This window comes from Coloeus monedula (genome assembly GCF_965178545.1).
Source record: "Coloeus monedula genome assembly, chromosome: 12".
Taxonomy (NCBI): Eukaryota; Metazoa; Chordata; class Aves; order Passeriformes; family Corvidae; genus Coloeus; species Coloeus monedula.
The window spans coordinates 8767985-8781919 of record NC_138792.1 but is presented as its reverse complement, the minus strand read 5'-3'; the positions used below and the strand labels follow the sequence as shown (position 1 = coordinate 8781919).

Below are 13935 nucleotides of genomic sequence, written 5' to 3'. Positions count from 1 at the left end.
TCAAACCAGGAGTCCCGTGGAAACTGAAGTATATATGGACAGATTCATGGCAGATGTTTCAGAGATGTTTGTTTCTCCAGCCGCATGGCCGGGGCTCTGCTCAGGAACCCCGCAGTCACCGGACCCGAGGGACCTTGGCCACCCCGGGGAACACAAACCAACCAATGGGAACGAGGCTGACCAGGGGCAGGGAAACCCCGTGTTTGTGCCCTCAGGGCCCCTCTCCCAGGGCTCCATGGCAGGGGAGGGCCCCAACATCTCACCCGTTTTATTTTAATAAAAGGAGAATGAAAACAACTGGATAAACATAACAAGAACAGTTTCAAGACAAAACAAGCCACCCTCCCGAGTCTTTAAATGTCCAAACAGATTCTCTGGAACATCTTAGGGCTGACAGAAGGGAGACAGAACTCTCCGGGCATGCTTTGTGGGGAAACTGAGGCAGGAGAGGGTTAAATTTCTTCCCTCCCCCTTTTCATCCCCCCCTCGGTAGCGGAGAGGAATTGTAGGGAAATGGAATTGTATAGGGAAGCCATGGGGTGAAAAACGGATTAGGAATAAACCGGGGATAGGGCAAACTTAGGAAAGGGTTCATATTGGGTATAGGGTAAAAGGGGGAAGTAGGCTGTGGGTAGGGAAATTGCTGGGATGGATATTGTTTATAATTCTGTGCATAACGGCTGCCTTTGACTGGAATACCTCCAGGCCCAGTAACATTCGCTGCTTGTAAACCCTTCTTTCCTTGCACTATATCAAATTGTACAACTTCTCCATCTCCTACACTTTGCAGGTAATTTTTAGGGTTATTTCTTTTAATGGCAGTTCTATGGATGAATAGATCTCCCCCTGTATCATCTCGTGTTATAAATCCATAGTTGTTTTTTACATTGTACCACTCACACACACTTTGATAATAGTCTAAAACTTCACAAGGAAGGCTGAAGCTGAAAGCCTACAGGATCTTTTTAGGGAGAAGTCTGAAGACTACTATAAATTCTTAATTTTCCAAGCTCACTTTTTGCTCCTGCAGGCTATGTTCTTCCAGTTGAGCTACACCCTGCTTTGTGGATAGCTTTAATCATCAAAGTACAATACAATGATTCACCTTCCTATTGTTTTGATGTGTTTCCACTACAGTAGTAGCAATAATTCCAAGTTGCTTTAAAAAAATTTAAAATATATATATATTATACAGAGCAAGTGGTATCTGCACAATCCTTCACAGCAAAAGTTCAGTATAAGGAGAACTATTACAACTTTAAAATGGTCCTGCTCCTCTTTGGGAAAATCAAGCCATTATTCAGTGCATCAATTAATCTATTTAACTTTGTTACTAATGTTAGTAATGATATGCGTTTACATACGCATTTCTAAAAAACCAACTTGCCAGCTTATGAATTCTAAACAGACTTTAAGTTAAAGTATTAAGAGTAATAATTTCATCACTTCTTTTACAATTGTATAATTTTCTGTGGAAACTTTTTTGGTTTAAATATTCTTTTAAGAACTAAGCATTATTTCATGTCCACAGAGAGATACCTTACTACTTGCAAGGGTATGACCTTAATAAAAAACAATAACTTCAATGATTGAAACAAATGGATAAAGAACGCAAGAAGCCTATTTGAAAACACTCTAATGCAAAGTGAACAGGTAAAGTACATGCAGTAATTTTAAAAAGTTGGAAAAAGACAAAGCACTTGTCACTAATTACAGCTTTAAAGTGATGCTGCTACCAAAAAACAGAGTTGGTGACATTTAACTTGTGGAGACTTGAAGAAGCACAGGAGCATTCATAAGTCCATTTCTTGCTTAACTGCACTTTCATTTTCCTCTCCTCTGATTTTTAGGTCAACACCAATCCCTCCAAACAGTGCTAGAAATTCATTTATGCAGTTGGCTTTCGGCTTACTCTGTACAAACACTTTACCCTAATCACTAGAAAGCTGCAGGTTTGGTCTGTCTACCAGCCAAAAAAAATATGCTAAGGAAACAGTTAATGTTGCTGTTGCTACCTTGTTTCCAACCCCTCTCCTTCAATGGAAATAGAAAAATGACAAATATGCAAAACTGAAGGAAAATGAAATATTAGTTTTGTAGTTTCGTATCTTACAAAAACTTTGATGTATTGCCTTTTCTAACTAGTTCCCAATTAGTCCAGCTACAAGCCCTAGATGACGATTAGATTCGATCTGTGTTATGCATCACACTGGGGTCTTGCAAATGCTTGTGTCAAGCATGGAATCGTTTGTTTCTACTACTAATGGGGAAAGCAGCGAACATTAGGTGCAACTCTCTTAAAGAGATTTGTGCAACAGAGATTCCTGGGTAACAGGCACTGACATGTCCTCTCTGCTGCTGGGAGTGAGGCACCAGAGAGAGCACTGCAGGATTAACAGCAGTGATACTGGCAGCCTCCCTAGCTATTAAACCACAAAGGAGAGACAGAAAGGCAGAGGAGCTTAAGAGCACGTTGAGGCAAGGGCTGGAGGCTGTCTAAAGTACAGTAGATTCCAGCCAAACAGGAGAAAATAGAGCAGTGAATGAATAAGGCAAGCTCAGAATACAGTAGCTATTGACATCTCAGTGGACTGAAGGAAATCAAACCAATTTGGTTCACAGGGTTGATTCTCTCAGTGCTAAGGTAACCAAGTGAGCGGAGACTATGCAAACTGGATGGTGCTGGTTTAGTGGCCCCAAGAGGTTGACACAACCAAAGCTGATCAAAACTCTGCAGAAACTAGAAGGAAAGCACAGACCAGAGGGGTGTCTACAGCTTTGTATGCATTTGGGTATGGGCAGAATCAGAGGGCCAGCAAAGTTCCTCTGACCAGCAAGAATTGTTAAAAAACATGGCAAAGAAGCCAGAGAAGAAGCAGAGCCATGGAGCAATTCTTTTGCCCTGGTATTTACTTTTCCTCTTTGTGTTTCCTCAAACCTGAGAGAAGAGGAAACCATTCTGAAAAGATAAATTTCATTATAAGTAGTAGGATTATTGTCAACAACTTTTGAAAGTAGAGATTTAAACACAGCTCCTGGAAACTGCAGCAGCACAACTTCCATATAAATCACACCATCAGAGGAGGGGAAGTCATATGGAAGGACTCAAGGCAGGCTGAACTGCAGGAAGTCTATGCAAAAAGCACAGCAATAAATTATTTGCTTTCTCCATGTATTTTCAGATTATGGGGAATTATAAAATAGAATTGGGTTGTGAGCTGTAAAACCTGCCTGCAGAGGCACATGGCAGCACAAAGGAGCACATGGGGGCACACAGAGGCTTGTCTCCACCGGACCCTGGGGGGAGGAGGTGTCACACGGCAGAGCCCCAGAGAGAGGAGCCTGCCGGGAGCTGACAGACGGGTGAACAGCGAGTGATCATCCCAAAAAGGACATTGAGAAAGTGTTGCTGATGTGGCAACACGGGATAGGTCACACCATATAAAGAAATACTGTGCCTTAGAAAAGTGTATAAAACCAACTCACTCCTTTGAATAAACGACTCAGATTCCCTGCCAGTCTGGGTCCGAGATTCAGTCGCCGACAAATGGTGTCCCCGTGTGAGGGATTTATTGTACGCCTACCTGTGTGTCCGTCGGTGAGCCCCATGGGACTTGAAGTGCTGCTGCAAGAAGCAGGAATGCTGGCCATCGATAATCCCTACAAGTTGTAGGTGAGCCATGGGGGACATAGGAGATGGGGTATCCCAAGAACAGAACATCCCAGAGACATTAAAACAGATTTTAAAGAAACATGGCAGGAAAGTTGAGTCTACAGATTTAAACAGACTCTTGTTCTGGGCAAAGAACTGTGATTCAATGTTAGATAGGACCAAGATTTTTGATCCTCAGACATGGGACACTTCACATGCGTTGTGGAACTGAGTTTCACGCAGTGACGCAGCGCTAACAAAGCTTTTGTGTCCGCAGAGAACAGTGTGCAAGGTGCTCACAGCACAGGCGGCACCCAGAGACCGGACAAACAAAGCTTCTTGTGCCACCGCAGCAGCCATGCCGAGCCCTTCTGTGCCACCAGCGAGCAACCATAAGTCTGTCGGGGCTGTGGGAGGAGAACCAGAAGATGATCCCTCGTCCCCCAACCTATTTGACCCTGGAGGGAAGCCGGACAGCACCGCAGAAAAGCCACCCCGCGCCATGTGGCATCAGCTGGAGCCAGGTCACAGTGAGCGGCTGGAGCCAGGAGGTCCCGTCCTGGTAGCGTGTTCTGTCTCTGCCCTCTGCGAAAATGCAGCAGCAGATGTGGCAGGGGGAAAGCGAGCGCGCGACACCGGGGAGCACACGCCGGCGAGCACATGGCGGGGCCGCACAGCGCCAGCGAGCGCATGGCGGAGCTGCGCCGTGGTGGCGAGTGCATGGCGGTGAGCCATGGTGATGAGCGCATGGCAGAGCTGTGCCGCGGTGGCGAGTGCATGGCGGTGAGCCATGGTGATGAGCGCATGGCAGAGCTGTGCCGCGGTGGCGAGTGCATGGCGGTGAGCCATGGTGACGAGCACATGGCAGAGCTGTGCCGCGGTGGCGAGTGCATGGCGGTGAGCCATGGTGACGAGCACATGGCAGAGCTGTGCCGTGGTGGCGAGTGCATGGCGGTGAGCCATGGTGACGAGCGCACGGCAGAGCTGTGCCGTGGTGGCGAGTGCATGGCGGTGAGCCATGGTGACGAGCGCACGGCAGAGCTGTGCCGTGGTGGCGAGTGCATGGCGGTGAGCCATGGTGACGAGCGCACGGCAGAGCTGCGCCGTGGTGGCGAGTGCATGGCGGTGAGCCATGGTGACGAGCGCACGGCAGAGCTGTGCCGCGGTGGCGAGTGCATGGCGGTGAGCCATGGTGACGAGCGCACGGCAGAGCTGTGCCGCGGTGGCGAGTGCATGGCGGTGAGCCATGGTGATGAGCACATGGCAGAGCCGCACTGCGGCTGCACCCGGCGGCCGCCCCCACGCCACGGATGGGCGGGATCAGCGGCACGGAGAGCGGGCAGGGCCGCAGATCCGCTCAGCTCATGGCAAAGGCTGCAAGTGGCTCATGAGAGGTGAAGAGGCGAGCCAGCGGGGCCTGCGCGAGCCAGAGGGACTGCGCTGTTACAGCCAAGGCTCCCGTTCCTTGTGGACTCTTGGGAGCTGATAATGTGCTGGAAAAAAGGACTAAGTGGACCCATACCCCTTCCTCAGGGGTGGGGGAGGGCTGCAGCATTCAGCATTTGCACCAGCTTGTGCGAGAATAGCTGCAAGCTAAGCATGTCATTCCTGCAGCTGGTCCATAGAACTCTTCTGTTTTCATTATTTAAAATATTGCCATAATCCTAGACCCTCTCTCAAAGACTGCTTTTTCACCACACCACCCTGCATTCTTCTGCTCGCTTTTTGTGATAGAGAATAATTATAATTTTCCAAGACCTAGCTTTATATACATTCTGTGAAACTAAGAAGTATTTAAGTAGTTAATGATATTACCTTGCTTATTTTTACTTAGTGTGCACTTGTTGTTGTATTAAATGTATTATTTTACTGTTCATAGTAAGAAAACTGCATGTTATGTTCCATGTTTTCCTAAATTTGGTAAATTGAAAGATGTTCGTGTTACATATTATTAGAACAGAAAAGGGGAAGTGCAGAGATGGGGTGTGCCCCCCGCAAAAGGACTGTAAAGAAGTTCATATGTTCTTAATTTTTCAATCACGTTCAGAATGATATTAATAAAGTTTTTAAGCAATTATATAAGTATTTTAAAGAAACCCTCTCAGTCAAAGCTTGAAGCTCTGGCCAAGCCCTAGCCCTGGCTGATGCGATTATACCATCAAACCCAGGTGCTTCTGCCCTAAAAGTGTAATCAAGTCATTTTGACTTGCTAATTTTACCTTAAAAAAACTGGATCCTCTTTCAAAGTAAACTTAAAAGTCTTGCCTAAAAAAGACTTTCTAAGTCCTCACTATGAAACAAGACCTTCCAGCAGTTGCAGACTCTAAGTAACGGTAAAAGTTTTAGACAACTTTACATTGTTTCTCAAACTTCTATCTGTTTAATCACTGTCGTAATTCTTATTTGTATAAAACAGAAAAGGGGGAATTATGGGGAATTATAAGAGAGAATTGGGTTGTGAGCTGTAACACCTGTCTGCAGAGGCACATGGCAGCACAAAGGAGCACATGGGGGCACACAGAGGCTTGTCTCCACTGGACCCTGGGGGGAGGAGGTGTCACACGGCAGACCCCCAGAGAGAGGAGCCTGCCGGGAGCTGACAGACGGGTGAACAGCGAGTGATCATCCCAAAAAGGACATTGAGAAAGTGTTGCTGATGTGGCAACACGGGATAGGTCACACCATATAAAGAAATACTGTGCCTTAGAAAAGTGTATAAAACCAACTCACTCCTTTGAATAAACAATTCAGATTCCCTGCCGGTCTGGGTCCATCATTCAATCGCCTACACCTCCAGATTCTCTTTTTTGCAGGGTACAGGTAACAAGAACTGCACAATTCCGCTCTAAATGCTCTTTCTGTTCAGACATGTAAATGGAAATAAGTATGTAAAGCTCAGTTAGGGTTTATAGCTTTTCTAGGAGACTGAGAGCTTTTTCGGTTATATGGATATCTAGAAAAAAAAAAATAACAAAAAACCAAAAGAAAACCCCAACCACCTAAGGAAATTAAGTTCATAATGTCAGTGCCTGATCTCCCTTCCCACTGATCTTCCTCCAATAATAGTCAACGTTGCAGTCACTATCAAGACTGCATTTTGCAGGTACTCTCTAACAAGCAATTCAGCCTCCTTCCAATCCCTTTTGAAACACAGACTGACCTTGCGAGAACAATTCCTTCCACATATAACAACAGAAAAGCTTTCATTTTATTTTTTTCCACAATAATAGTCCTTATTTTGAGATTTGATTTTCAGAGAGCTTGAAAATAATCTATCAATGAGAGCTTAAAAAAATGCTTATTTTTAGTTCTTTGTCATCATCATAAAATTTAAGCTGAGATACAGGCATTACCAAACACTACTCATGTAGAGATTCTCTACAGCAAGGATAGACAAAGCGGGGAGAAGCCCCACCATGAAATGCTCTGCCTCCTTTAGAGACACCAGCAAAACAATAGCAGTTCTTAAACCAAGGGAACACAGTGGCTGGTGTCAAAGCTTGTCCACAAGAGGAAATAAAATGCTTCTTCAGGTCACACAGTGCTTTTCATACCTATACAAAAAGCAGCCACAGCCTTAAATGGATAATGATATCAAAAAAGCTCTTCTGAGCTTTTTTCACATGCCTTACTTCATTTCATAGCTGCTGTAACCTGACACAGTATCTGAGTGCCAAATAAAATGCCACTTGCTTAATTGTCTTCAAAACACAGAAAATATTCAGCAAATAAGCAATTATTTGTTCAAATGGAAAAGTATATTCGGCTTTAAGTGAAAATGTCCCCTAAAACTCAACACCTTAGCAAAAGCTAGAAAATAAACTGATTGTTGATAACAGTGCTAATTTTTTTAGTAATTCTCCTTATTTTGCTACAGAACCAGAGTATAATTCTTATTATTGCCATTCAGGCTTGACCTTTGTAGAAGGACCATTCTCAGTGCTGTATGTGAATCTTCACCAACAAGTGTCTCCACAGGCATGCATTCTTACAGATTAGAAGCTGCCTTAGCTAGCAGACAAATTCTGAGATTTATAGGATTAGGTTGGTGTGTTGGTTTAACACAGCATGCTTTTAGCAGGGGTGGGAGAAAAGCTGCTTGAAACTTCTATGTCCGGCACAGAGCCAATCGCTGAAGGCTCTGGTGATGGACAGGTTACTAGCCCAATTAGATAAGTTGGTAACGCCTCTGTGAGGACATATTTAAGAAAGAAAAAACCGCAGGCAGCTCTCTTTTTCTTCTCCAGAGGGTGGTGAGGCGGCTGCCAGGGCCCATCCTTGCGGAGGGCCATGCAGCCAATGCCATCCTGGCAGGGGGCCACGTGGCCAAGGCCATCCCGAGGCCAGGACTGCACGGCCGGGGCCCTCAGGTGCTGGTGAGGACCACATGGCCAGGGCCGGCTGCGCGGTGCCAGCAGGGACCACGTGGCCAGCAGCGAGAGACATGGCGAGCAGTTCCCCAATGCGGAACCCAGACAAGATCAACCTCTCAACTGCAACCTCCAGACACCAACTTTCTTCCAAGTCAGAAGGAAAACTGAGGACACGTGAGGAAAATCAACATGGCGGCACCAAGGTCACAGTGAAAAAAAGGAGAGGGAAGAGGTGCTCCAAGCACTGGAGCTGAGATTCTCCTGCAAGCCGTGGTGAGGACTATAATACAACAAATTGTTTCCATATAACTCATAAGTGCATAGGAGGGCACAGAGATCCATGCACAGCCCGTGAAGAAGAGTACTCACGCTGGAGCACGTGGATACTGAAAAGCTGTAATCTAGTGAGGAACTCAGAGAGAGATGAGCCTTGCTTTTAGAGATAGAGGAAGAAAGCCTTCGCTTCCAAACTGGAGCAGCTCATCCTTAAAAGACTAATTTCTATGAACTAAAACGACCCGCGCTAGGCAGTTGAGGGAAGACTGCTTGGCCAGTGGGAGGGACTCACGTTACAGCAGGTTTGGGAGGGACTGCAGCTTGTGGAAGTTAAAACCATGCTAGAAAAGTTCACAGAGAACTATCTCCCGTGGGAAGGATCCCACAGCACATCAGAAGAAACTCTTTTCCCTAAGCATACTGAAGAGATTTTTAAGTGAAATACTGACTAAAACCCCATGTTTTGTTTCCTTGCGCGGTCAGTGGAAAGAGGGAGCGGCTGGGAAAGAAAGGTGTTCTGAAGATTTGCTTTGGTTCTCATTACCCTTTTTACTTTTAATTCTGTTAGTAATAAATCTTCTTTATACTGTTTAAGTTTTGAACCTGCTTTATCTTAAAGGTTTTTTTTCAATAATCCTTATCTCAACTCATGAAAAAGAAGTTTTTAGTTCCCCCTCCTCCACTTGGCTATAGCAGAGGAAAATAAATGAATCGTCTTTCGTAAGTGCCTGGCGTTTAACCACCATCAAACCGCGACAGTTGGTATTTTATATTATTTCTTGAATTCTGTAGACTCCTTCCTTATAAAAGTAACTTTACTGTAGATATTAGTTTTCTCCCAATAAAGTTTACTGCTACATAAAGATACAGCTGTAATGCAACAGAAGAGCTGCATACTTATAAATACTGATTAAAATGGCAAAGAAAAGGAAATCAAAACTTTCTAAATACCTCTTAATGGATAACATCATATTTGCAGAAACTGAATTGGAAAGTGTTATGGTAAGAGTTGCAACTTTGGTTTTAAATATCCATAATTAAACAGCTAATTTTTCCCCTCTGTCAAAGGCTCTGGGACAAAATTTATTTTTGGCCATGGAAAACACGGAGCTCAGTTCAATTAAGCTGGTCCAATACATACTAAAGGAAAAGACACTATGAAGCATTTGTATCATAGATATAAAAACAATAGAAAACAAATAGAAAACCTAGGATATATTGAGACATAGATAAATAAGATCACTTGGGCTAGCTTAGCATAAACCAGCAGAGCTTCAGTTACTCAAAATAGAGCAGACTGCCCAGAACTGGTTTTCACACAGTTTTTGTTTGCCTTACTTGGATACTGAAGATGTTCTGCTGAACAAGATACCAAGTGCTAGAAAAAGAAAGTGGCTGTAGTTAATCTGCATGTTTATTAGCTAAAAAACCAAAAAGAAAGAAACAAAACCAAACAAAAAGACCACAAAACAAAAAACCCCACCCAGATTTGAAAGAGTTGCAATAATACATGAAGTTCACTCATAAAAGAAACCTTAATGAACTCCACCTGAAAGCTCAGTTGTTCCAACAGAACATGCCTGACATTAAGTCTGCACACTAAGTCCTAAAAGCAGTTCTTTAGGCTATCACATCAAAACTAGGATGTATTCCGGGTGCTCAACTAGCTCAACAACAACAGAAAGGGAATAAATGAGAAGTTATCATCTCACCTGTATGCCAGGTATGCTCTCAAGGGGGCACAGAATGACTGCACAGGACTATGATTCAGCTCAGCTGAGAGCTTTGTGAAGGGACATGAATCTCAAATTTCAATACAAGAGGCTGTCTCTCAGTTCAGTGACCATTCTCAGTGCATGCTCCACCTTACATTTATGACAGGACATAACAGAATCATCAGCAAAACTCTGATTATGCTTTTAAAAGTCCCTCTCCTAAAAACTCTGCTTTGCACTGCAGCCTGCAAAAGCCTCAGGGGAGGCCAGTGATTAGCCAAGGCAAATCCCTGCCTCTCTTGCACTGTTCCAACATTTTGTCTTATCTCCCCTACCTTTGGACCAACTTTTGTCACTTGTCTTAGTGCAATGAAGGTCTCAAAGATAGCACTATGTTGCTGTTTTGTGTTTGCACAGCATCTTGTACTGACACTCCTGGTTCATTATTAATGAAAATTATTGACAATAAAAGACTGAAACCATGAATGAAGCATAGCTTCTGAAGGGACTCCAGGTGAAACTGTTAGGGGGAAACTCTTAGGTCATTCCCGGCAGCTGGTCTACAGGGTGACAATCTCTCTGCCAAGTAACCCCATGTGTAAATAGCAAGTCATCCATGTTTTCAGCATTAGCTTCAAGAAAAAACAGATCACATTACAAGACTAATTTTGCACTGCCATTCAAAATAGATCATAATTTATACCCAAGAATTATAAACTGAGATATTAATTCAGATACACATTAAAATCCTATTCTTACCAAAAGGGAGACTACACCTCATAACTGAGACCTCTGAAAGAAAGCCAGCTTTGATATAACTTTATTGAAGATGCTGGCCTGATGTGCCAGCCACTACCTACACTACTCATGTCCACGGTACCATTCCTGAAGAGTGCTCAAGAACTTGGAACAATATTTCAGTGATGTTTCTTTTACAACATGTAAGTTATTGAAATGAGATTATTTAAAAGAAAAAAGATACAAACAAAGTTATAAATTACACCATGCTCAGCAACAAGTTGACTGTCTCTGTGAATAGTCTAGAAGTTGTTACTCCTTAACCTAAAACGAGCTTTAACCTCAGTTTATTGACATTGTACTTCCCTATGCTCCAGCACTTCAAATCATACACCAGAGGACTACTAAGAAGTGTTTCAGAGATCCTGGTTTTCCTAAAAAAGCTCTGTTTAGTGCAAGTTCAATTTAGTACTTTTTCTTAGCAGCTTACCTCATGCTGGAAGGTGTTAGGATGTGTTTTTAAATCAGTGATACCAGAAAGTCAGTCATTAACCTACTGCTGTATCTGAAGGTGACAAAAATATAGTTTTACTCTTTCCTGCTGGGCATGTTTGACAGCATTTTAATAAAAATCATTAAATCCATTATCTGCTTAGACATATAAAGCACTAAGTATTTTATGCCTATTTCTGATTCTTCTTCATATTTTTAGACTGATTACACAGCAACTAAGATTTTCATTATTTTCTAACCCTGAAGAAAGCTCTCAGGAAGACTTAGAAATATCATGTAGATACTAATTTTAATCATTGCAATAGACTTAAATTGACAGGAATCCCTTTATGGGCAATGAAAGATGTTAAAGAACTAACAGAAATCTAACTGCTTAAGAGATGTGTTTTCTAACAGGTATGGAGCGAAATTGCAGCAAACAATTAAAAATCTGCTGTCAGCTGCAGCTGCATCAATCAGCAATAATTTCATTCCCATATCACATAAATTTATATAAATGATTTCAAAATGTGGCACATTTGTCTCAAAATAATTTCAATATTTGCCTTTAAAGCACTTGCTTTATAGAAGTCATTTCTACATAAGATTCCACTGCAGCAAGAACTCTTAGTAGAACAGTTCTTGGGTTTGTTGAATAAAACTCTCTAATCTTTTAATCTTTGAGAAGATTAGAGCTTGTAACTACCACCTGATCAGGATGATGAAATTCTACTAGTGCAATTGATTATGAAAAATGCAAAACATAATCAAGCCTTTCCTATTTATAAAAAGTATAAACCCCTCTGCTGTTAAAGCCTTTTCAAAAGATTTCTTCTCAGTTGCACAGGAAGGTTCTAAATCCTTAAAATTTTAATCAAAAGTGTAGCAAAAGCAGTAGAAAAACATTGGCTAAAAAGAACCCATAATTCAACTGGTTTTGTCAGAAATATGTCAGAAACTCAGTCAAAATAAACATGCTTAAAACATATTATACTAACAGCTTCCATTAATTCATTACTGTATATGCACTATAAAATCCACACCACAAACATTATTGTCCAATCTTAATTTACATTACACTCTAACAGAGGTGTTTTTTGAACTGCTGACTGTACATCAGTTGGACACTTAATTTAAGCTACAGATCTATTCGCTAGTTAAGTGGGCTAACAATTGCAGATTCCAGTTGCAGAAAATCTATTGCAACACCAAAAAAGAGAAAATTATGAACATTTAAAAACCCTGCAGTCCCCTACTACTCTGTTTAAACATTAATTAGGAACAGCAAGAGAAAATCCATGTTTATGTCATAAAGTTGTCAGATTGAGATCATAAAATCATTGTTTCTGTATACCAACTTGGAATTTAAAATACATTTACTAATCCATAGTCATGAACCTTGATACAACACTTAACTTCTTAATCCTTTAATTTCTCACATCACTTTTGCTTAGTTATGACGTGTTCTGGGCTGGATCCCTTGTGAACAAGGACTTAGAGGGTCCACTTTTAAAGCAAGGCTTGAGAAGATGCTAAAGAAGAACTAAAGGCAGTCAGTTGCAAAGAGAGACACTGATCACCCTATCAGACACTAAAAGCTGTTACACCGCGCACGGATGGTCTTCCACCACAGTGTACTTTTCAGAAGCTAGTCAAAGTAGAGCAGACGAAAGGCACAAAGGAACTTCGGAGCAGAAGTGTACAGCAATTAAAAAAAAAAATCCGCCCGTCTTTCAGAGGGGGGCGGGGATGCGTCTGTTTTCTGGCCGAAGGATGCCCAAACCCCGACAGGTTTGACCAGGCACCTTCACCTCCAGCGAGCACTGTTGCAGCCGGGACCTGCCCACACTTACCGCACTCGCCAGCTCCGCGCCCAGCCAGAGGAGCAGCAGCACCAGCGCCCTGCGGGAGGCAAAGGAACAGAGTCACGACGGGGCGGGGGGCAGCGCGGGGAGGGGGCGGCCGCGCTCGGCACTCACCCTGCGCGCCCCATGGCCCGGGCAGCCCGCGGGGACCGGCACGGCGCAGCCGGGTACGCGCCGCTGCGCCCGCCGGAGGAAGAGGAGGGCCCGCCGTCACTCGGGGCGGGCAGGGCACGGTGCGGCCGCTTCGCGGGCTCCTTCCCCCGGCACGACGAAGCACCGAGGGCGCCAAGCCCCGGGGGAGCGGCTGGGCTGGAACCGCCGGCGCTGTCCGCTCGGGGTCGGTCACTGCTCGCTTCTAGCGGTGCCGCAGTCCCTCCAGGCACTTGTAGCGTGCCCAGGCAGGAAGTTTGCGCGGTCCCTGCCGGGGCGTCGCACCTGAGCGGGGCCGTATGGGCCGGAACTGAGCCGGGCGAGCCCCGCGCCCGCCGCCCGCCCCTCCGGAGGGGCGACCCGGCACTGGCGACAACTGCCCCCACCCACCCACACACCCCGGCGGCTTCCGCTGCAGAAAGTAGTCCGGGGTCCAGCAGCCCGCCCGGTGGAGGTGCGGGGCGGGGAGAGGCGGTGCCCGCGCATCGAGCCGACAAAACCGCGGCGCCCGGGGGAAGGGTGGGGGGGAATTGTGGTCCCCTCGGAGGGGGGCGGCAGCAGCGTGTCCCGTACTGTTCGCCTCGCCCGCCCCCGGAGCGGAGGAATACTGTAGTCCCGGGAGGACTTGAGCCGGGAGAAGCGGGCGAGCGCGGCAGAGGGGCGGGCGCTGGCGT

At 44.8% G+C, this 13935-nt stretch overlaps 1 protein-coding gene across 1 annotated transcript in view; it reads right to left on the bottom strand.

Annotated features, from left to right (window-relative positions):
- The window catches only part of COL4A6 (collagen type IV alpha 6 chain), a 126961-nt gene extending 113362 nt beyond the window's left edge, over positions 1-13599 (bottom strand). The window contains exons 1-2 of the mRNA XM_082289722.1: positions 13226-13599; positions 13100-13148 (exon numbers count right to left, since the gene is read on the bottom strand). Coding sequence (XP_082145848.1) covers positions 13100-13148; positions 13226-13239 — 63 coding nt within the window. The 5' untranslated portion in view covers positions 13240-13599. The remainder of the gene's footprint in view (positions 1-13099; positions 13149-13225) is intronic.
- Positions 13600-13935: the final 336 nt, after the last annotated feature.